Here is a 22,718-nt window from a genome sequence, read left to right on the forward strand (position 1 = left end):
GAGCCGCCACGTAGGATCGGGAAGGGCAGAAGAGGAGCGGCGTCGGCTGGAACGTTACAGCAGCGGTGTGAGAACGCGAGCTAAGTCCCGGTGGGCTGGGCTGGGGCAGTGGCACGGGCTTGCCCGCTGGTGCCATCAAAAGCAGCCCTGCTGCCGCCGTTTCTGCGAGCAAGGGTGAGAGCAGAGCCTGGTGTCTGGGGAGCAGGGGCATTTTGGGGAGGGGGTCTCTGCGGGGAACGCGCCCGTCGCCCCTGCAGCCGCTCTGCCTTTGCGTCGCTCGGAGCGGTCTGTGCCCGGTCCTCTGCAGCTGGTTGCAACCGAGGATGGTTTGGACGCGAGCAAAACCTCGGGGCGGGTTGGGGAGGTTTTTTTAATAGGAGGAAAAGGTCGAAAAGCAGCACGGAGGGGCTGCGGCTTGCTGATGTGGAAACCGCGTTGTCCGCAAGCGCGCTGTCCGGCAGAGCCTCACCGGGGCTGGCGGGCACCCGCGGGAGCGCAGCGGCCGATGCCCAATTCCAGTTTCTGGCGCGGAGAGCGGCCGTGCCGCAGGGCTCCGGTCGTCGCCGGGGCCTGGTTTTCCCCCCAGATGTGCCGTGGGCTTCCATCTGCGTGCGGGCCTGGGCTTACCCGGGGGCAAGGCGGAGGCCGTGCCCGAGGGGAGCGTGGTGCGGCGGGCACCGTCGGCGGGGTGAGCCGGTGGTGTCGGGCCGGGCTCTGGGATGTTGCTCCTCTCGATCCCACCCTCGGCCGAGCCCCGAGAGCTCACGGACGGAGCGGGAGGGAGCGCAGGTGCCCCTGGGGCTGCAGAAGGCGCGGCCCCTCGCTCCGTCCGAAGGCACGGCACCTGCATCCCTGGGGAGGTCCCACGGGTGGAGGGTCCCGGCGCCGGGAGCGGGAGCGGCCGCGGATGGGCCCCCCCAGCGGCGGGGGAGGCCCGGGGGGACGGTGAGGGGCTGGCGGAGGGGGCGGCAGCCCCCGGCGGCTCAGCTCCGGCCGCGCCCGGAGCAGGGGCGGCCGGTCCGGGGGGCTGCAGCCCGGCCCCCGGGGCCGCCCCCGCCGGCGGGGCGGAGCGGGGCGGAGCGGAGCGGCCATCCGGGCACCATGGCGGCGGCGGCGGCGGCGGAGGAGCTGGCGGGGCGGCGGGGCCGGGGACCGGAGCCGGGGCCGGGACCGGGGAGCCCGGCGGGGCGGGCGGGGGGCGAGGGGTCGCCCGGGGGCGGCCGCCGCGTCTTCAGCCCCGCCGGCGAGTTCCGCGAGTTCTCCCGGCGGCAGCTCCGCGACATGGAGAGGCTCTTCCGACAGTGAGTGGCGACAGGGGCGGGGGGACGGGGACCCCCCGGGTGGCATCCCCGGCGCCCGGCCGGGGGACCCCCGGCATCCCGCCTGCTGGCGGGGGGCCGCTCCGGGCGGAGAGGAGCCCCTGTGCCCCCCGGCTCCTTGCAGGAGGGACCCCCCCCAGGACCCCCGGCTCGTTGCAGGAGGCTCTCCCCCGCCCCAGCTCTTTGTAGGAGGGCTGGGACCCCCCCCAGTCCTTGCAGGGGGGGATCCCCCCCAGTCCTTGCAGGGGGGGATCCCAGGGACTTCCCGCCTTCCCCCGGCTCCGGCACCTCGCAGGAGGGATGCCAGGGACACCTTCCCCCCCAGCTTCTCGCAGGAGAGAGCCCTGCGCACCCCCGCATCCTTGCAGAAGAGCCTCCCCCCTGTCCCCCATCTCTTGGGAGGAGGGACCATGGCACCCAGTGCTGGGGGATACTGCAAGGGACCCCCGCGCCCCCTCTGCCGCAGTGCTGGGGGGCCCCTTGCTTGTCTGCCAGCGGCGCAGCCCCCAGGGCCGCGGCGGCAAGGCCAGCGTGGGTGGGCGGCGTGTCCCCAGCGTCCCCGGCCGCGCTGCGTGCCACCGCGCACGGCGGAGCGTGACTCTGCGAGCTGAGCCCCCGGCCCCGCGGCGGGGAAGCTGGCAGCCAGCGTCAAGCGCTGGAAATTTCCAGGGGGAGATAGAAACTGGGGTGGGCTCCCACCGCGGTCACGCCAGGGTGCGCGTGAGGAGCCGGGAGCGAGCGGGACGGCCCGGAGCATCCCCGCAGAGCCCGCGGCGCGTTGGGCGCTTTGTGCAGGCAGCGTGGAGGCAACGCGGCTCCGGGAAGCGCGGAGACGGCGCAGGCGAAGGCACGGCGGTGGCGTGCCGCTGCCCCTCGCCCTGGCCGGCACCGGGGTGCTGTGTGGTCTTGCTTGGGTACGGCCAAGTGCCGTGGAAAGCGAGGGGGAGGGAGGCGGCGGGGCCCGAAGCACAAGGCTGGGGGGCTGTTAGGGGCGCAGGCACGCCCTCGTGGCATCCCTGGCAGGGCGGGGAGCCCCACTATCCCCTTCCCCACTTCTTCCCGGAGGGCTGTCGCCCCATCATGCGGCCACGGCAGCAAGACGTGCCGGTTGCTGCTAGCAGTCTCTTGGACTGCAGCAGAAGGGAGCCCGTGTTGCAGGGGGACCGTGCTCGGGGTCCCCGGGGGGAGAACCACAGCCGGAGCGGCCGCCCCTGCCGCCGGCGGGGATGGACGACCGTGGGCGCTGGTGCTGCGGCCGCCGCGCAGCTGACGGCGCGGGGGGGAAGCGGCGCGTGGTGGGAGCCTGGCCGGCGCCGCGCAAAGCAGATGGGTTTGCTCTGACACCTGCAGCGTCTCGCTGCGGCGAAAGGAGCAGCGCCGGGGCTGCGCGCCCTCCGGCGAGGCGGCCCCCGGGGGTCTCGCAAGGAGAGGATGCTGTCAAGCTGAGCCCTGCCACCCTGCCCTGGCCACCGCAGCCGTCCTCGTGCTGTGACAATCCAGCTGTATGGGGTCAGGCCAGGCGCGGAAGGTTTTTGCTCTCTACAGGGGAGATGTTGCCCTCTAGGAGCTTTCCCGGGGGAGAAGCAGAGGGATGCCTGCATCCCAGAGAATCGGAGAGGAGGGGAGAGCAAGGAAGCGCCCTGCAGATGGGGGGATGGCTTGCACGGGACGAGGTGGCAGGGCCACGCTAGCAAAGGTGCCCCTTGTCGAGAAACTCTCGGAGCGATGCCCCAAGAGGGGTCCCGGAGGCAGACAGCGGCAGCAGGCGGAGGCGAGAGCGGGGCCGGTGCGGGGCCAGTCCTGTCTCAGGGCCCCCGGCAGTGTGGCAGAGCAGGAAGGCGCGCCGCTTGCGACACGGACGGAGCAGACCACAGCAGAGAAGGTACAAATGAGTCACGGAGCTGCAGCGTGGCGAGCGTGGTGCTCTGTGTGGCTGCCGCAGTGCCTGCAGGCACAGCAAAGAGAAGCCACACACACACAAAAAAAAATGCAAACCAAAAACCAAAAAAAACCCCTGGTTGCGACGGTTGCAGCTGGGTAGCTGCTCGCTTGCTTCTGCATTGCCCTAGGACGTGCCGCAGGGCCTTCCTCTTGCACCCGCAGTCGTGCGCAGGAAGGGCGGTGGGACGAGGTGACGGCAGCGAGCCTTGCAAGGGGCACTATGGGGAGAGCGGCTGCCCGTGCCGTGGAGCCGTCCGAAGCGTGGATCCGTGCTGGCTGCCTGGCGAGAGCCCACTGTGCCGAGCCGAAAGGCTCCGGGGCGTAGGGCAGGTGCCACCGGCACGGCCCGCGGTGCAGCCGGCAGGGCCGTCGGTGAGAGGCCGGATGGGACGGCGGCGCGGTTGCAGGCGGGGGTCTGAGGAGGGGTGTCCCTGCCGGGGTCCGTAAGCAGGCTCGGTAAACGGAGTTGCGTCCGGAGCTCTCGGCCGAGGCCAGGCGTCTGGACAGGCGGGAGCGGTCACCTGGAGGTGGCATAGAGAGGAGGAGGAGGCTGCAGCGGCCGGGCTCGCGGTCCCCGTCAGCCAAAGGGGCAGGGGCAGCCGGCAGCACCTGCACGGTGCCCAGCCCTTGGGAGCCGGGCCAGCTGCAGACTCCGCCGAGGGGAAAGGTGGATCGTGACCAAGGGGCGAGGGGGGCAGCGGCGCCTGCTGGGCTCTGCGCCGTGGCCCATCATCCCTCGTAGCAGCCGCGGGGAGCGTGTGCTCAGGCTCCTGGCCCGGGGAGCCAGCAAGCGGGTTTGGCAGCATCCTGGGGGTTCTCCTGCCAAGTGCTGCGTGGAAGCCGAAATGAGCCCGGACGATGCTCCGGGGGGCCGTTAGCGGTTCTCCGGCAGCTTCCCATGGTCTGGCGAGCCGCCCGAGACCGCCGGTGCCTGGGTCCTGGCTGTTCCTGCCTCGCTCCCCAGGCAGCATGGGCACCGGGTGTCGGGTGCCGGTGGGGGGGCTGCGTGCGCTCGGTGCCCCGTGGCGATTCGACAGGACCCCGTGTCTCCGTCGTGCAGGTATGACGCGGGCAAAGACGGCTTCATTGACCTGATGGAGCTGAAGCTGATGATGGAGAAGCTGGGGGCGCCGCAGACGCACCTGGGCCTGAAGAACATGATCAAGGAAGTGGACGAAGACCTGGACAGCAAGCTCAGCTTTCGGGAGGTGAGGGGCCAGGGGGCCTCCACGCTGGCAGGGTGGCATCCCCGGCTGTGGCTCGGCTCGGTGCTGGGCTGGGGTGGCGGGCAGAAGGCGGGGAGGGAGTTGTGGTGGTGGCTCTGAGGTCTCGGGGGAGCTGACGCCAACGTTTCCCCTCGCAGTTCCTGCTGATTTTCCGCAAGGCAGCGGCGGGCGAGCTGCAGGAGGACAGTGGGCTGCACGCCCTGGCCCGGCTCTCCGAGATCGACGTCTCCACGGAGGGGGTGAAAGGTGCCAAGAGCTTCTTTGAGGCCAAGGTGAGGCGAGCACCGGGGCACGAGAGGTCCCGACACGGGACGGCGACGCACGAGGGTGGTTTGGTGGTGTCTCGCTGGGGACGACAGGCAGGCAGGAGGTGGAGAGGTTGGGGTGGGCAGCAGGGCTTGGTGGGGGTCTCGGGGGACCCAGCCAGCCGTGCCACCATCCGCAGGTGCAAGCCATCCATGATGCCAGCCGCTTCGAAGAGGAGATCAAGGCGGAGCAGGAGGAGAAGAAGAAACAGGCGGAGGAGCTGAAGCAGAGGAAGGCGGCGTTCAAGGAGCTGCAGTCCACCTTCAAGCAGTGACGGGGTGCTGGCGCGGGGCCGGGCAGGACTGGTCTGCGTTGCCCGGGCCGGGAATGCTGTGCGTGCCACGTGCCAGCCGTGCCGGGAGCGACGTCGGAGCCGTGCGCCGCCCGGGACTCCCCAAAGGCCGGGCTGCCGGCGGGCTCCTGGCCCGGCTTCGGCACAGCGCCCACCTTGCTGGCAGAGCCCCGTCGGCCCCGGCTCCCCCCCCACCCCTTGCTGTGGTGTCTGTAGGTGTTGTTTGTGTCCCCTCCCTGCATCCCCAGAGCGTCCCCTCCCGCCAAGCTGCTCCTTCCCCGAGGGCCGGCGCCGCGGGCAGCAGCACCCTGTCCCCTGCCCGCAGCCGTGGCCGGGGATGCTGCTGCCGAGTGCCAGGGGAGCCGTGCCCGGGACGCCTGTCCCCGGGCTGTCGCGTGTTGCGCATGTGTTGTGAGGCTTGCAGGACAGGCGGCCGCGGTGGGTGTCGCGGCGGCTGCGCCAGCTCGGCGCCTGTCGGCATTGCCGTGACGCTTGTGCCGAAGGCCGTGCGTGCTGCGGGTGAGCGCGGCGAGGGCCAGGTGCCGGCAGAGGGGCTGCGCAGGCCCGCGTGTGCGGAGCTCGGGGGTGGGAGCCCACCGCGCTGGAGTCCAGCCCTCGAGGGGCCGAGCGACGCTGCAGCCGCCCGCCTGTGCCTTGCTTTATTTCAGCACAAGGCGTACGGAAAGGCAGCTGCTGGCTCGCAAAGCTGTTGTGGTTTTTCGTGTTGTATTCAGCCCAGGAGGGCGGCGAGTGTTTTAGCCACGAGCGGTTTCTGTCAGTCGATGGAGGCTCCCGTGTTTGTGGGTGGCTGTAAAGAGATGCGTCTGTCCCGCAGTGTCCCCCGTGCAGTGGTACCGGGGGGTTGTGTGTTGTTTTTTTTATTTGAATCCCAAATAAATATTATATTTGGTAAGTGTGCCGGGTGCCAGTGCAGGGGGCCGGGGTGCAGCTGTGGCTGCGGTGGGGTGAAGGAGGCTGCCGGGGATCGAGGTCCGGCCACAGGCCCCCGGTCTGTGCTGCTGGAGCCGGCCCCCCCCGGGCGGGTGGTGGTGACCAGGGGCAAGCCATGGTGGTGCTGGGCCATGGGCGTGGGAAGCAGCGGGGGCCGGACCCAGGTGCACGGATGTGGTGTTATCGAAGGTCTTCAGCATCGCTGCTGGCATCTGCTCCTGCGCCCAGGGGCTGGCCCCCCCGGCTCTGCGGACCCGCGGGCACCGGTGGGGTTTTGGTGAGCCTCGGCCGCATGGCGCACGCTGCCTCGGGTGTGAGATAAGGCGACCTTGGTCCTGGGGCAGCGTGGGGGCTGTGGGCTGGGGGGGGGTCATGTCCTGGGGCGGCTGGTGCTCGAGGTTGGGGTGCAGTGGGGCCACCTGGCAGCCCACGGAGAGCAGCACGGCCGGGGGGCTGCCCGCCAGCCGTTCCCCGAGAGGGACCCTGCCTGTCGCCAGGTTGGGGCCAGGCATCCCTGCCGTGCCGTAGCGCGGCGTGCGAAGGGCAGATGTGGCCGTTCCCAGGCGGGACGGGCGAGGGCGATAAGATGGGGCCATGGGGCCGGGGAGCCCCCAGCCCCCCCCCGCCCCCGGCGTGGGACAGTAGCCACATGTTGGTGGTAGGAGGGGTGATGCCAAGGTCCCCGGTGGCAGCGGCGGGCGCTATAAGAGGGGCAAGCGGCCCCACCGTGGCACCTTGGGACTGCACGACCATGCTGGGGGCTGTGTGTCTCGCCGTGCTGCTGGGCTACGGTGGGTGCGGGCGGCAGGGAGGGGACGGGGTGGCGGGGACGGGACCCCAGCGTCCGCCGTAGCTCCGGGGTGCCGGCAGGCGCTGAGGTCCCTTTGCCGGGTGTCACGCAGCCTACGGATGCGGTCAGCCGGCCGTGCCGCCGCTGCTGGGCCAGCGGGTGGTGGGCGGCGAAGACGCCCGGGCCCACAGCTGGCCGTGGCAGGTAAGGGGGGTGCATGGGGGCGGGGAGGGCGACGGGGACGGGGACGTTCCCGCACGGACGCCGTGCCCCTGCCGTCGCAGATCTCGCTGCAGTACAACCGCAACAATGCTTGGTACCACACGTGCGGCGGGACCCTCATTGCCTCCAACTGGGTGCTGACAGCCGCCCACTGCATCAGGTGGGTGCCGGGGCGCCGGGGAGGTCCGCACGGGTGGCGAGGGGGAGATGGTTGCGGAGACTGACGGCCCCCTCTCTCCCCCCGGCAGCTCTAGCCTGACGTACCGCGTGGTGCTGGGCAAGCAGGTCCTGTCAGAGGAGAACGAGGCGGGCTCGGTGACTGTGGGCGTGGAGAAGATCATCGTGCACGAGAAGTGGAACTCCTTCTTAATCATGTAGGGGATGGGATGTGGCAGGGGTGGCGGGGGCGGGGGGGGAGGGTGTGTGTATCACGGCTCGGGGATCCCACGGCTCGGGGTCCCCGGTCCCCACGGCTCGGCTCTCCTCGCAGCAACGACATCGCCCTGATTAAGCTGGCGCAGGAGGTGGAGGCGAGCGAGACCATCCAACCTGCCTGCCTGCCGCCCGCCGGCCAGATACTGGCGAACAACTACCCCTGCTACATCACCGGCTGGGGACGCCTCTGGAGTAAGCAGGGGGGTCCCCGGGGAGGAGTCTGGGGTGGGGAGGGGGGTGCAGGCGCAGGGTGCGAGGTGCGGCTGTCGTCGCAGCGAACGGGCCCCTGGCCGACGTCCTGCAGCAGGCGTTGCTGCCCGTGGTGGACTACGAGACCTGCTCCCAGAGAGACTGGTGGGGCAGCACCGTGCGTCCCACCATGGTGTGCGCCGGCGGCGACGGCGTCGTCTCTGGCTGCAACGTGAGTGCCGGCACCGCGGGGTGGCGGGTGCCCTTGGCCAAAGGCAGGGTGCGGGGAGGAGGGCGGCTCGGCAGGGGCGGCCAAGCGGTGCGGGGCCACGGGCCTCGTGGGTGGCGCGGGAGGCGAGGGGAGGGAGTGGCGGTGGTGGGGGGCCGGGAGGGAGGCGAGGTTACGTCGGTGGGGCGCCTGGGAGCGGGTACGGAGCATCCGTCTGTCTGGGCAGGGGGATTCGGGTGGCCCCCTGAACTGCCAGAGCGGCGGGCTCTGGGAGGTGAGCGGCATTGTCAGCTTCGGCTCCGGGCTGGGCTGCAACACGGCCAAGAAGCCGACGGTCTTCACGCGGGTGTCTGCCTACATCGACTGGATCAACGAGGTGGGTGCGCTTTCCTCTCCCCCCACGGCGGGGGCCACCGCGCTGTCCTCGTGCCCGCCCGGCCGAGGGTCTCACCGCGAGCCTCCCTGTGTCTTGTCGTTGGCAGAAAATGAGCACGAACTGAGGATGCGGCATGCGGTGCCGACGGGTGTCGAGGGCGATAAAGGCAAAAGTGCTGTGCTGGCCTGGCGTGTCCTGCTGGTTATTTGAGGGGGGCACGTGGCGGAGCCAGGGCCGGACGCCCGGGGCCGGCCGTGGCGATGCCGGGGTTTGGCCCGCGTGCTCGTGAGGGCCCCCCGAGTCGTGCCGCGGGGCTGGCTGGGCTCCCGGGGAAGACGGAGCGGGCAGCCGTCCCGCGAGCTGCCCCCGGGCACAGGGAGGGGGGAGCGGGAGGCCCGCCTGCGGCGCCGAGGGGCTCGGGGCTTGGCTGGGGTCTGGCCGGGTGGTCCTGGGGGGCTCTAAGGATCCGGGTTTCTCCTTGGGGGGCTCTAGGGGACTTGGCCGGCCCTGGGATGTCTTAGGGGACCTTGCTGGCACCAGGCTACCTGAGGACAGCTGGTTTGTAATGGGGGTCTTGAGGCTTCTGGGGGGTGTGAAGGGGGCTGAGTGGTCCTGGGCAGGGGGCTCGAAGTAGGCTGGGTGGAACCGGGGCCCCTGGGAGCTGCGTGGCATTGCCGGCTCCGGCTGCAGGCCCAGCGACGTGGCCCAGAAGCTGAGCGTCTTAGCGTGGGTCTCCTTCCACGGTGGCTTGAGATACGGGGCGGGGGGTGGTGCGCGGGTCCTGGCTGTGGGGTCCCCGGGTGGAGCCGGGGCAGATGCGGGGTTTGCCAGGGGAAGAGGCGGCCGCGTCGATGGGAGCGGGTGCGAAGAGGCTGGCCGGGAGGTGCGGACAGGTGCCGTGCCGTGAGCCCCCCAGCATAGAGCCACCCGCCATGCCGGAGCCTTGGGGAGGTGGTGGTGACGCCGCGCCTGTCGTCGTCTCGTCGTGGCTGCCGGAGCCCAGCGGGGAGCTCTGCGGCGGGAGGAGGAGGAGGACGACGACAAGTGGAGATGGACAGCGGCGCCTCGAGCTCAGCGGGGGATGTGATGGACGGCGGCCAGCGAGACCCACAGCAGGCAGCGAGCGCGCAGGGAAGAGCTGCGGGGCCACGCGTGCCGCTTGCCCAGGGCGGGGCTGTGGGTCCCTCCGGGGACCGGGCAGCACTTGCCAGCCTGGCCAGTGGCATAGCGGGCAAAGCGGGGGGCGTGGGGTGGGCGTTTTCGGAAGGACCTGGCAGCGTTTTGCCGAGGTCTATGGCAAAGGGAGGGTACGCGTGAGCTGGCGGGGTAATAAAAAGCCTGCCCATAGGATGTGTGGAGAGGGATGCCCTGTGTGCGAAGCGGGACTGGGGCCGGGCGGTCGGGGTGCTGGCGCGGGAGGGCCGGCGTCAGTGCGGTGGGGTCTGCGCTGCCCGGGACGGGAAGATACGGGCTGCGCGTGTGAACGTGAGCGACGTGGGCTGCCGCCCTTCCTCTGTGGTGTCTTCCAGCGGGGCTGGCTGAGGGGCTGGGAGGAAGGGGCCGGGGAGCGGGACCCCAGGCGTGTGGGAGGCTGGTGTCGCGGCCTGGCACGTCATGATGAGCTGTCACGTCGTATACGGTACCCGGTGGGCCACGTCCCACGCAGGCAGCGACGGTCGGGATGGAGCGGGACTGTGGCCGGCCCAGCCGCCCCCTGGTACCTGTGTTGCGCCGATAAAAGAGGCGCTCCCCGCAAGGAGGTGGCCGTGGGCCACGGTCCCTGCGCGAGACTTGGCCGGTGCCGGCACGCCGCGGCGGCGCCAGTGCAGCCCGCGACGCCGCGCCTGCCCCGTGGCGGTTGGCAGCGAGAGCCTGCAGGGGCGGGTGGCTGTAACCGGCGGGCAGCGTGCGGGGAGACGCGGACGCTTTGGGGCGTGCGAATCCCCACGGTGGCTGTATGAGCATGCAGCACAGTTGAGGGGCGTGCCGGGGCTGTACCGCGGCGGGCCCGGGGGAGCGGGGCAGGGTACGCGGCGGGGGGATGCGAAGCGCCGCGGTGTTGCTGCTGTCACTGTCCGCGTGTCTGTAACGCGTTGGAAATCTCTGTAAGGGTGGGGATGCCTGTACCAACTTGGGGCGATGCTGTGGTGGTGGTGGGGGGACCGGTCCTGGTGCCAGGGAGGGATGAGGCGGGGGGGCTGCGGCGACAGTGCAGTCCGGAGCGGCGATGTGCGTGGGGGTCTCGGGCGGGAGCCGCTGCGGGGTGGGCAGCGGTGTTGAATAAAGCAGCCCGGCCTGGCCAGCGACACGGTCTCTGTGTCTTTTCTTTTCCCTTCTGCGAGGAGACGGCGGGACGCCGGGAGCTGCCAGGTGGGTACCGATGCAGGTGAGTGCCGCGGGCCGCAGGATGGGTGGTGCGGCGAGGGTGGGCGTCAGGGTCGTGGCGTAGGCGGAGTCATTTGTTAGGAGACTTGGAAAGAAACCAGTTACCTACAGTGGCTAGAGATGTGTTGTGTGCTTTCTGCTCAAGGTGGGAATCAGCAGGATGTTGACGTGAAAGTATCGGAAAGGTGGCGTTATTGGAATCGGAGTAGCTCTGGGCCCTGCCTCTCAGTGCCGCCAAGGCGGGCGCTGATGGGGAAGGCGAAAGCAGTACTCTAAGAACTGTCGCGACAGAAGGCGACTCCCTTGTGAAAAGCATTGGGTAGAGGTGCGAGGGCTTCCATGCAGATGGCAGGGGGAGCACCTAAGGGCTGGCAGGACATGTAAGCGGCCACAGGGCTTTCGGGTCTGTAGGTTCAACCCGGCGGCTTTCACGCGGACTGTGGTGAGATGTCGTCGGCCTAAAACCTTCCCCGAGTAGAGCGTAGGGCGGCGAGGCGAAGGCTAGAGACTGTAGAGCGTCATCTGGCTTCCTAGGCTTGTCTGACGTCCGCGAGAAGGTCTTGCGGTCGGGAAGAGCCTCCTCTGGAGGTGTCGGCGGGGAGGCCGGAGGCGTTTGGGCGTAGGTAGGTTGCAACTTCCCGTGCGCCGTACCGAGACGCTAGACATGTGCTGAAGGAAACTGTCGGTGAATAGCGACTGCAGCGTGAAGGTACGGGTCGCGAGCGTAGCTGATAAGATAGGCGGACCTTCTAGGGCTCTGAAGGGAACTCCGAGACCTTGCTGGAAGTAGCGACGCCCGCGTCGTTTGCCAACTCGGATGTAGCCCTCGTAACGCGAAAGGTTTTCTGTGGGCTGAGCAGGGCGGGGCGTTGCGTGCGTCGGGATGGAAGGTCCGAGGGACAGAAAACCCTAGGAACCAGACGGACGGTACCCCGGTGCGTAAGTAGGACGTGAAGTCCGATGCGTGGATGTTTCTCAGCAGCAACCCGTACTGGCGTTTTTTGGTTGGACGCAAGTTGTCTGGTCCGGGGCGCTTAACCCAAAAGGGTGGGGTTGGCTTTTGTCATGCCTTTTTATGGGACGCCGTGTTTGCACCTACAGAGGTGCCCTTAACCCTAACCCTAAAGGACGTTTCCCTAACTGTAGTGGGTTTGTAAGCTGAGGACCGTGGGTTGCTTTACAGTTACGGTCGGCGGGGTGTTTTTTGTTAAAGGCGCTCGTTGTCAGACCCTTAGACAGGCCCTCTGTGGCCAGAGCAGGCCGAGGTGGTAGGCGGCAAACCCCGTTTTTGGGCAGGTAAGGCCGCAGTCGCTTTCTGCAGGGACCGTGACGCCGTCGGTAGGGAAAGGCAACGCGGCTTTTAGCTTCACAGCGTTCCCCAAGGGTCGGCGCCGCCGTACTCGCAGCGGTTTGTCTCGGCATCTTGGAAAGCCGCAACGGTGACCAAAGCACGTCACAAAGGTGTTTTGAGGGCACGAGGTCTTGGAGGCTCCGTTCCTTGAAGCGAACTCTAAGGTGTTTGTTGGAAAGGGTCTAACAGCCAAGAAACTCCAGTGGGACGCAATGGCGCTTCCTCACCGCCTAAAGACCTAAGGTTTCCAAAAGGAACGCTGCGTAGGAAGTGACAAATGTGTCTTAGCCGACGGGAACGCCAGGTAAAAAATGGGAGCTAGCTGTCGCGACCTATGTCGAGTCCTACCGAGGCGAAATGCTTTGGGACAGGAAAACCAACGGACGAAACGTCAAGGTGGCGTGAGGTTGAAGGTTGGCTCCGATAGCGTCATCGCACAGCTACCCTAGACGTCGAAACGGGGTCGGAATAAAGAGCCCTGGGATGTAGAAAAATGTGTTCTAGCAGGAATAAAGGTCTTTAGGAACCGAAGCTGTGGAAGGTTTCTGGACCGTAGGCCTCCCAGAAGTAAAAAGTGCTTTGTACCAGAATTTTTTTTCCTTGACGCTACAAGTTACGAACGAGAGGTTTTTAATGGAAGCCTATACCGGTCGCGTGGTATCCAAAGGGGATACCAGGAGCGTATTGGAGCGTAAAAGATCGGGGGAAAGAAGCGTAGGTCAAGTCGGGTAGTTGAGGCAAAAGCCAAGCGGTGAGACCGCGTAGGCAGAGCGTCTCAGAAAGAACCGGTAGGGAAACGCGTGTCTTTGGAAAGGTTTATCGGGGTAGCCGTCAGCCCCGCCTGAAGCCCAAGGCCGTAGGAAAACCACGGTAGAAAAGAGGCGCAAGAGACGTGTCGTCCGGCCGGAGGCTGGACGCCTGTTTTTTGTAACGGGTGCGGCGCGTCAGACGGAAAAGGTAGCGAAGCGGCATACGGGAAAGGCGTACCTGGGTAAAGAAACTTTTCCGAGGGTGACGTAAAGAAAAGAAAACGGGGTACGAGAGGGAAAACCGGCCGAAGGCCTAGAGAGCGAGGAACGGCGTGATAGGGTAGAGGCATCACCCGAGCGGTTACGGCGTCGTCGGCGAGGCAGGCGAGCATCTACGTAGGAGTTTTGCCGTTTGAGTTTTGTTGTTGATGGTTCCGCTCGTTGTAGGTGATGTAACAAACTGTAACCTTGCCTCGTTGTCTGTGGCTCTTTTGGGGCAAGGAGGAAAAGCACAGGTCTCGTGGAATTGCCGGAGGTCTCTTAGGAACGGCGCGGTAACGGGTGTAGCAGCAGCGGGTAGTTCCTGGAGGAACTGAGCAGAGGTCGGCCACAATCTGCAGTTCTAACAGCTCGTTTAGTGGAACGTCAACCTTTGCGGATTGCGGTAAAAGGAGTCGAGGTTGGGAGGTGTCCTCTCTGACGTGAGGTTCTTCCAAGACACAACGGCCAAGCAGAGTGGAAAAACCTTTTTGGTTACCGGACCAACTTTGTGCCGTTACCTGCGGGCTGTCTTTTTTTTTTTTTTTTTTTTTTTACCCTCTTTTGGGTTCCCTAGTCTGTAAATCGAGACAACCTCTGGGATCCTAAAGGCCAAGCGTGAGCAAAGGTAGGGCCATGGACTGCGAGCACTTTCAAGGTTTCTTAGTTGCTACCCAGAAAGTGCCGGTAGGGCGCTGCGGAACGCACAGCCGATAGGGGTTTTGGATTGGTTTATCGTAAACTTGTCTCGGGCCATCCGTGAAGGTCTCGGCGACGTGTCAGGGTTGTGGCCGAGGAGCGTGTAAGGTTTAGGAGGGTAATAATGCAAGCTGCTGTTGCTGGAAGAGGTTAGGGACCTGTTGTACATACCCAGGACAACTACAGGACATGTTACGTTTAAGTTATGGACTCTAGTCCCAGAGGTTGTCTCGATAGCCTCGAGAACCTTGTACTACTACGAGACCGAAAGCGAGACCGCGCACACACGTCACCTCCCTGCGTGCCTTGAACCTTGGCAACCGTCCGCTACCGTAAGCCAGGCACTTACCTTTGGGCTGTGAAGGGCTGCAGTAACGGCGCCGTACACCTTTGAAGCCTCAGAGGGAAGTGTGGAACCTCAATGTAAAAGCTCCCGCCTAAGAATTTCAGTCCGAGGTCACCGCTGAAGCACTGAAGGTGTACAGTTTCCGAGGTAAACTTTGCAAACGCCTCAAAGGTGTACAGCTACAACGGCTTGTGTTTCTAAGCTTTTACCCTGCACCTTCCTTGCAGTGTGGTGCTGTGGTGTAAGAAGCGTAGTCTTTTATAGCCTTCTTTAAAGCTATGGGAAAGGTTACACTCCATTGAAACCTTCCGTAGGTAAATGGTGTAGGAAAGGTGAAGGTGGGTATGTACGGGGAAACATAAGGGAAGAGCAGGGACTGGAACCAAAAGGACCCAAGTGTTTTAAAATACGCGGTGTGAAAGAGTCGGTAGGTAGGGCAAACTGGAAACGTTGCGATGAGGGAAACCTGTAGGGAAGCCAGCAGTATCCGACAGGGGAGAGCACTTTGAAAGTGTCGTGCCTTTATTTCACCTGGAGAGTTAGACCTCCCGGAGCAACGGCAAAACGCTTTCAATGGAAACGTGTTAAAAGTCTAAACAGCAGGTCAAGGTCACGCCTCAGACCGCTACGCTCAGTAAAGTCTTTGAAGGTTTAGTAAGGCTTGGACCGGGTTTTAGTTCGTAAAGTGGAACAGTCTGAAGCCTCACGCTGTACTGGGAAGACTTTTTTTTTTTTAGCAGCTCCCTGAAAGGTGAAAGTTGTCACTTGAAGTCAAGTACGGGCTCTTGGGTGGTGGTTTGAAACTTTTAATCCTAAAGGTTTTAAGGTCAAACCAAACCCTTTAGGATTAAAAGTTTACCCTTTAATCCATGGCAAAGCTGCAGTTTTAGACGTACTGTAATAACAGTCTGAAAAGTAGGCAGTTGGACTGAAAGAAATTTGTACAGACTCTTAGGTACTGACCTAGCAGTCCGGGCTTTTTTTAGGTTTGGGCTTTAAAAGGCTATGACCCTGTGCCAGAGCTGTAAACACCGTAGTCTGAAATGTCAGGCTGTTTACGGTTCCTTTTTAGTGGACTTTTTGAGGCCTAGATTGAGGACTGCAGGTTTTCAGACTGTAAAGGTAACCGGACAGTGAAGCTTTCGAAAGCGTGTGCTTTGAAAGGTGTAAGGGAAACCTTTACAGTCGTAACCTGTAAAAAGCGGTCTAGGAGGCGGGAACTGGAATGTCAGTCACCCTCATGGCACCTAGGGTCTGTGATGAGAGAAAGGGTGACAGTTGGACCGGTGAAGTCGCGGAAACCTGGAAAACCTCAGCATTTGGAACGGTAGGTGTAACGGCGACAGAGGTCTAAAGCTCTGTAAGCCTCGGAGGGAAAGGCGAGGTGTCACCAAACCCCCGCAACAGAGGAGCAAAGGCGAGTCTGGACAGCACGAGTTTTGGCCGTTTCGTAAGGCGTTAGGTCTGAGATGTAAGCGACGCAGCCGTCGAGACGAAAAGGGCTAGGACCTCTAAAAGTCCCCGAGCCTTTTGGCGTTTAACCTCACCGGACTCTGGACTGGTAGCGTTTTTCGGGAACGGTAGGCGCAGGTGAAACTGCAGAGTGGTTTAGGACCTCTGTGAAAAGCGTAAGCTTTTTGTACAGACGGTACTGTCTGTACAGTTCCACCCTCTTTGCAGGCACTTTCAAAACTTTTCACGTGTGCGAGACAGAAAAGTCCCAGCTGCAGGTTTGTAGCTTCTCCTGGGAGGGGGAGGGCCGTATCGCGGTTTGAAAGGGAAGCGTAGGCTTTTCCCGAAGAAGCCTCTGCCTCGAGGCGACAGAGGTTCCAGTCGGAGCACAGACTCCTTCGGAAGTCGAAGGTTACGTGTAGCAGTGGTCCAAACCCAAAGGTGGGGAGACTTTAAGGAAGCCTACAGTAGGTTAAGACTACGTTTTGTAACCAGGTAAGACCTGTGTTTGCGTAGCGAAAAGCACGCCCGCCGCGTAGGAGCGTTTACAAGCCCGACGGTCTTTAAGGTACGAAGGGCTGTCGTGTCACGTAGAAGCGTGGTAGCGTACAGGGTTTGCAGACAGCCTGTATGTCTACAAGTGTGCCGTAACGCTTTTACTCCTCGGTAAAAGTATTGGGGAGGACTTTGGTGCCTTGTCAAAGTGTTGACGCTTTAGGCTGCTCTGAACACTTTTAAAAAACCTGTTTGGAAAGTCCGGAAAGCTTTTAATTTCTAAACTGTTTATTACGTTGTCACACACCTATAGTCACAAGCAGTTGTTTTGATACATTTTAAAGGGGAGCTACGCGTGCAAACGCTACAAGTGAACTCGCCTTACGTCAGCGTCGGGTGCCTGGAAAACCTTTGCAGTCCTAACTGCGCCTCTGGGAAGGAACGGAAAGGGTAGGGCCGGTGCTGCGCCACGTGGCACCGAGAAGTCGGTAAAGTCGGTAAGCTGTTCCCGAAAGGCGCGCCGGCGGTCCGAGTCTGGAGACCGGGACCGCTAGTAGCCTTAGACAAAGCGGGAACGCCGTGCGCACGCTCATCCAAACGGAGCGTATTAAGGAGCCTGGACTGTAACCGTTAGTCCGAGGAGGCTGAAAGAAAAACCACTCCCCCCCCGCCCCGGGAAGGCCGTTAGTCCTCGGGGAGGCGTTCGGAGGTTGGGATGTCGAGCGAGAAGTCCGTTGTCCGCGGAAGGTGGTAGGCGGGTCTGCAAGCGGGCCCTCTTGAGCGTTGTCGAGGTGAAGACCGAGCGGGCAAGGTGGAGACTTTTCCGAGAAGGACTACCTCTAACCGTAACGGTCAGTAGACTGCGGTACGCCAGTACTCCCAAGAGACACAAACTACGGATCCCTCTAGACTGTAAAGGCGGTAGTTGGGGACCTGAAGGTTCCCGCAACGCGGGTTTGACCACCCCAAAAGTCTTTACGTTTCCTGAAAAAGCATTACGTGTAGGTCAAACGTCGGTAGGGTGACAAGACAGGTTGTTTGTCGGGTGTAGGTGGAGGCACTTGAAAGTGCTAACACTTGACAGAGGTGGTGAAAGGCTAGGACTTTTCTAGACACCCGCCAAAGTCTCACCTGACATGTTCACCTTTAAAGACTGCGGTCCGTCATGCACCGTGCCTTTTTCCTGTGACCCTCTGAAAAGTCCTGTGTAGGACCGGAACCTCCAAAGGGCCTCGAGGTTGAGAAATCGAACGCAGTCCGAGGTCGGTCCCTTGTGGCGTTAGCAAAGGTTGTGCAGAAACTGCCGTCTGTCGAGTCTGTGAAAGTACGGAAAGCCTTTGGTAGCGGTGTTGTAGTGGAGCGGTTCCGTAGTCTCTGGAAAGAAGGCTCTCTACCTCAGCCTGACAGGTTCTCACGCGGAGCGTCAGGGTCTCAAACAGGTAACGGACGCTCTTTGACAGGTCCGTAGGTCTTAAAACCGCCCCGGACACGACACCCTGACCGCCTAGGACTGTCTGTGTGACTGTAGACTTTCCGGGAGTCTAGGGTGTGAGACTGGAGACGCGGTCCTCTGAGGAAGTCCCTAACAGTCTTGCGATGGAACGGAACGGTGGGGTCCTTTAGAGCGCTCGTCAGCAACGGCGTAGTCTAAGCGCCGTGAAAGGAAGAGCTCCTGTGCCGTGGCCTCGGAGTCGGTTTCTGTGCGGTGAAGTCTGGTAAAGACAAAGTGCAGGGAGGAAGACTTGACAGACTTGGGCGACTAAGATCAGTCTAAGCGCACGTTACAAGGGTGGGGTTTTTTGTTTTGGGGGGCGTGGGTTTTTGTTTTCTGTTGGGTTTCTTTTTGTTGGTTTTGGTAGTCCACTGTGACGCCAGGAAGCCTTTTTGTCTGTGGGACAAGGCCTGTCGCTGGACTCTGGAAACGACCCGAGGGAAGGTTCAGCGCGGTGGTGAAGAGTCCGACTTGTCCCGAGGCCTTTAAAACCGGTCTACGGCTTGCGCAATAGGCCGTCGCGTAGCTGCCATGGGAAAACCCCTTCACAGAGCACAAACCTGAGGACTCCTCTCTGAAGTCTTCAAGACGTAGTAGTCATGTAGACAGAGTCTGTGAGTGTGGAGGCGAAGGCAAGAGTCCTTTTCTTGAAAGCCTCGGGAGAAGGCCTTTCTGGCAACTGGGAACGTCGGGGTCTTTGTTTGTCCCTCGACGTGCCGCTTTGAAACGTAGTTGTCGCGGCCCGTGCCGGTATCTGTAGGTAACGAGCTCTTTGGGAAGGTCTGCAGTCTTAGACCGGCTTCCTCTGCAGACTTTGAGGCCTTTGGCCTCTAATTCCATCATAAGGGGAAAAAAAAAGGCGTGGGGCTTTTTGAGTCCGAAAGGGCGTTCTCGGTAGTTGGAGGTGGAGAGAAGTCGGCGTCCTGACGTATCGGGTCGCGGCCTTTACGGGTCAGTCTAGCCCGGGGACGAGGCCGGCCAAGAGTCGTGCGCGTCTACGGGGACACGTAGAGGGCCGTGGCAGTCGCAAAGTCTCCGAGGAGTTTGCCGTCACGAGGGGCACGGTTTAGTAGGCGGCGAAACGCTTGGCGGCCAGACGTGGACCGTCTGTCAAACGCCCAGGAAGAGGTCTTTAGACGAGATGGCGTGCGTGGCGTCAGGGAAGCCCGTTGCAGTCCGAGACCGGAGCGGACCGCCGCAGGGACTCGGAAGGACTCGCGGAAACCCACGCCGCCGTCCTGGCCGACGGGAACGTCTGGCCCATCTGCAGCCTGTAGGGCTTTCTGTCAGGGGCGAGTCTCGGATGGGATCGTCTCGACGGGAAAGTCTGGAAAGGTGTCGGAACGTCTCTTCGCAAGCGTCAGACACATCTTTGGCAGCCGAAAGAGGCCCGCGCGAAGCCTAGAAGGGACTGTGACGGTCGGAACGGTTGCAGGTTTTGGAGCGGGCGGTTAGGACTGGAAGTCTCGGTCGAGAGACGGAAAGTGCGGCGTCGAGTCCGAGCCCGTATCCTCCGAGACTGCGCGGTTAGGGTCCACGGGTGGGTCAACAGTCTCGGTTAAGGTGTGGGAGCGGTGTTGGTTACTGTATGGAAAGGTAAGGTGGTTTGAGAGTCCGAGGAGTCTCGGTAGGCTCTGGAGTTGCCTTTGGAAATGGACTTCCCGAGGAGTCTGACGCTTTCTTTTCTCACAGAGGTCTAAGGCCTCTGACTGAAAGGTAGAAAGGAAGCCAGTTGTCAGGCTCCATGAAACGAAAGGCATCTTCGTCTCGTTTTTGTATTCATAGACCTTTTTGTCTGTTAAGTCCTTTCTACAACAGACCTACCTTCTTACTTAAGGACTTTTCTTTCAGTCTCTAGGGCCTTTCAGAGGTTTTTTTTTAAAGTCCTCTTAAAAGGACGACAAGTTTGGAGAAGACATTTTACAGACCAAAACGTCTGCGCAACAATGTAGGAAACAGCATTGTAAAAGACACAGTCTTTTTGCCAGAAGCTTCGAATAACCAGTTGACTGTCCTAAAGGCATTCAGCTCAAGTGGTCCACCGAAGACTTTGTGACCTACAGGTATTTCTTGTCATTGTCAGCCTGAAAACTTCTTGAGTGTATGACTTACCGCCTCAAGTCTGTTTTCAAAGGGTTGTCAAAAATCTGGGAAAGGTGTCAAAACCCAGTCTGTACCTTGAAAGGAATTAATGGAAAGGGGTGCAGTTTTCAGGTAAGTTGTAAAATGACTTAAATCCTAAAAAGTCCCTTGTAGTCTAGGACTTTTCCAAAAGGGTTTGCCAGAACTTCTGTAATGAAGTCCAAGACTTTAGGACTGTCAGGTGTCTGACAATGAAAAGTCTGCAGGGATGGTAGGGACTAGCGTTTCCCTCTTTCCGCCCTTCACCTCAGAGACTCGGGATTCACAGTGACCTGCATACAAGGCGCCCCGGTCCAGCGCTGAAGCAGTCTGAGGTCGTTGGCAGTTCCTCGTAAAGCTGTTGCGTCGACGGTCCTGTTCCGACCCGACAGCCTCAGAAGCGTGGAGAGGAGTCGAGGGTCTGTGACTTTGCAGGACTTGGGGGCTTGCGCGGACACTTTTTTCTAGTCTGCCAAAGCGCGCCGTCTTTACGCTGCGGGTCTGACTGCAAGGGCAACCCCATAGGTAAAAAACCTCGCGGGCCCGTGGCACTGGCAGAGGTCTCCTTTGAGAAGAGCTGCCACAGGTTTTAGTGGTGTGGAAAGGGGCAGCTCTAAGGTAGACGTGGTCTTTACCTTTTTGTCTTCTTTTTTTTAAAAACCAGATTAAGAGGAGTACATCCTAGTGCAGACAAAGGGAATGGAAGACAAAATGGTGTCGAGACTAAATGACGACTTCCTCGTCGTCTTCTAGGACAGCCAGTGCGGAGAGTGCTTAGACTGCAGTCTTGTTTGGAGCAGGCTTGGTTTGCAGGTGGTTTGTTGTTGTTTGGTGGAGAAACCTAAAGAGTAAAGCTTTTTCCACGTTGTAGTCGTTCGTTTCTCTTAAAATGTGTAAGACTCATGTTCCTGTAAGGATGTTAGACGGTGGGAGAAACCTTAAGAATAAACCTGTAATCTGCACTTTCTTAAAGGTCAAAGAAAGTTCTTTAAAGGTTTTACAAACTTTTGTTTTACAAGGTTAACACCTTTAAACATTTTAAAAAAAATGTACCTTACCCTGAAAGATGTGCTTTACTGTATAGATTTAAAGGAAGCGTACCATAAAAGCTGTGCTGCAATACTGTTAGGTTTCTGAGAGATTAAAACCTTTAGAGGAAAGGTTTAATGGTACTTAGTGGTACTTGACTTTCCAAGCAAAGCCTTTAATTAATCTGTATTCCAAAAAGTCCAAGGTCTTTCCGGAACAAAAAGTTGGTTTTTCGGTAAAAAGGGTTTTGACCTACACTGAAATCCTAAAATTTTTCCTTTGCCTTAGAGGCCAAAGCTAAATATTCTAGAAATGTAACGGTATTGTAGTACAGATTGTATGGTATGCTTACTTTACCTGTACCTTAGGTTTAGGTTTGTACTTGAGACTTTAAACCTGAAATTGTAATTTTTAAGATTTAGATTTTAAGTATGGAAGTACTTAAAAGTGAAAGAGTCTTTTCACTATAAAAAAGTCAAAAGAGGACAGAATCACTTTAAAGGTAAACTTTACCTCAGGCATAACTTCGAGGTATTTGCAATCTACTTTACACTTTCTGTTACCCTCTTAAAAACCTTTAGAGAGTAAAACGATGTTTACAGTGACAGTACTTTAAATAGATTTCAGAGATTTATTTTTTTAACATCTTTACAGTACTTTTTCACTGTACTTGTGCTTCACACTGTCATCATAATCTTTAACTTGTTTAGGCTTTTCACTTCCATTCCTTAAGGTAGTAACAAGTTCTTTCTTTAACTACCAAAACCTCTTTAGGATTTCAACGTTCTTGTAACTATTACCTTTTAGGCAACTTTGACCAAGTAGTTTACACTTTTCAGAAGTACACAAAGGTTAAAGGTATGTAATGTTTGACTGGAAAAAGTACAGTTTCAGAGCTGTAAGTTTACAGTTATTCAGCTTTTTACCCAATAGAAGCAAAGGTTTTAAGTTAGGTATGTAAACATTAAAAGGAAGGATTTAAATCTGTACTGTAGACTTTCAAATCCCGTAAAGTTCGCGCACTTTTCCAGTCAGGGTAAAAACTGGAGCACAGTACAGATTTTTGGAAGTATATTGAAAAATGTAAACTTTTTTTAAAACCTGCTTTTAGTGATTCTTAAATAACAATGTTCCAGTACTTGTACTTTACCTTTAAGACACTGTTTGTACTTTTAATCTCTAAAACCAGTAATGATGTAAAACTAAACCTGAAAAACTGTAAGCTTGCAAAAGTTTGAGTTTAAATTAAATAGTAAAATCTTTTTAATCCTGAGTCACTTTCAAAGCTCGAAGCACTTTTTAAAGTAAGTAAGATTACAGAGATTACCTTTTTACTCCTAAAACACAAAGATAAGTTTTTGAAAGTCTACCTTCACCCTCTTTTATTCCAAACCTAAGGGAAATCACAGAAAGAAAGATCAAAAACTACTGTTGGTACAGTACTTCTCTCAAAATTGATGTTACACTTTGAAAACTAAAATTTTAGTTTTCAAAGAAGTTTACATACCTGAAGTAAAAGGTCAGGATTCACTTTTAGAAAGGCCAAAGTCAAAGGTGGTAATGCACCAAACAGTAACCAGTAAAAAGCTGCAAGTACTGTTAAATGCTTTCCTGGTAACACTTTTTTTTCCAAAAAAGTCAAAGTGAAAGATTAAATCTCAAAATCTACTGCCATCCTTTAATGTAGTTTAACTTTACCTGCTACTTTTCATTGACTCTTAGAGTCTTTAGGGTAAAAAAGAGTTTACTGAAACTAATCTTTAAGTGCAAAGTAAAACCTTTGACCTTTACAAGGTTGCTCACAGTATGGAAGCAAGTTTTACTTGTTACTTTGCAGTAAAAAAGATGTTGTAGGTTTTTAAAGCAACTGTAAAAAGTACTTAACAGGCAAAGGATGAAGTTTGACTTTACTGTCCTAGTAGAACTGTATAACTTACCTAAACGAAAACCTGTAAACTTAAACCGAGGATGCCAAATGTAGAGGTTTATAAAGTATGGAAGTAATGATTAACACTCAACACCTTTTCCAAAAGGATTGAAATACTTTTTTATTGCTACATTTGGA

At 59.5% G+C, this 22,718-nt stretch overlaps 2 protein-coding genes across 2 annotated transcripts; both read left to right on the plus strand.

Moving 5' to 3' along the window:
* The first annotated feature begins 1,211 nt into the window (after positions 1 to 1,211).
* On the plus strand, positions 1,212 to 5,901 carry EFHD2 (EF-hand domain family member D2). Its single transcript, XM_082328716.1, has 4 exons — positions 1,212 to 1,301; positions 4,321 to 4,468; positions 4,624 to 4,758; positions 4,932 to 5,901. Exons 1-4 carry the CDS (start codon positions 1,282 to 1,284, stop codon positions 5,064 to 5,066), a joined length of 438 nt encoding a protein of 145 aa, XP_082184842.1. The 5' UTR covers positions 1,212 to 1,281; the 3' UTR covers positions 5,067 to 5,901.
* Positions 5,902 to 6,786: 885 nt separating this feature from the next.
* On the plus strand, positions 6,787 to 8,486 carry LOC309598537 (chymotrypsin-C-like; the record flags this gene model as incomplete). Its single annotated transcript, XM_082329217.1, has 7 exons — positions 6,787 to 6,826; positions 6,938 to 7,029; positions 7,110 to 7,207; positions 7,296 to 7,421; positions 7,538 to 7,674; positions 7,758 to 7,903; positions 8,127 to 8,486. 7 exons carry the CDS (start codon positions 6,787 to 6,789, stop codon positions 8,484 to 8,486), a joined length of 999 nt encoding a protein of 332 aa, XP_082185343.1.
* Between the last annotated feature and the right edge of the window lie 14,232 nt (positions 8,487 to 22,718).

The sequence above is a fragment of the Platalea leucorodia genome, assembly GCF_965183815.1.
Source record: "Platalea leucorodia genome assembly, chromosome: 17".
Classification (NCBI taxonomy): domain Eukaryota; kingdom Metazoa; phylum Chordata; class Aves; order Pelecaniformes; family Threskiornithidae; genus Platalea; species Platalea leucorodia.

Coding starts and splice junctions, on each gene's coding strand:
- EFHD2 (XM_082328716.1), top strand. CDS start 1,282: ATGGAGAGGCTCTTCCGACA. Junction 1,302..4,320: donor ATGGAGAGGCTCTTCCGACA/GTGAGTGGCGAC, acceptor TCCGTCGTGCAG/GTATGACGCGGGCAAAGACG. Junction 4,759..4,931: donor AGAGCTTCTTTGAGGCCAAG/GTGAGGCGAGCA, acceptor CACCATCCGCAG/GTGCAAGCCATCCATGATGC.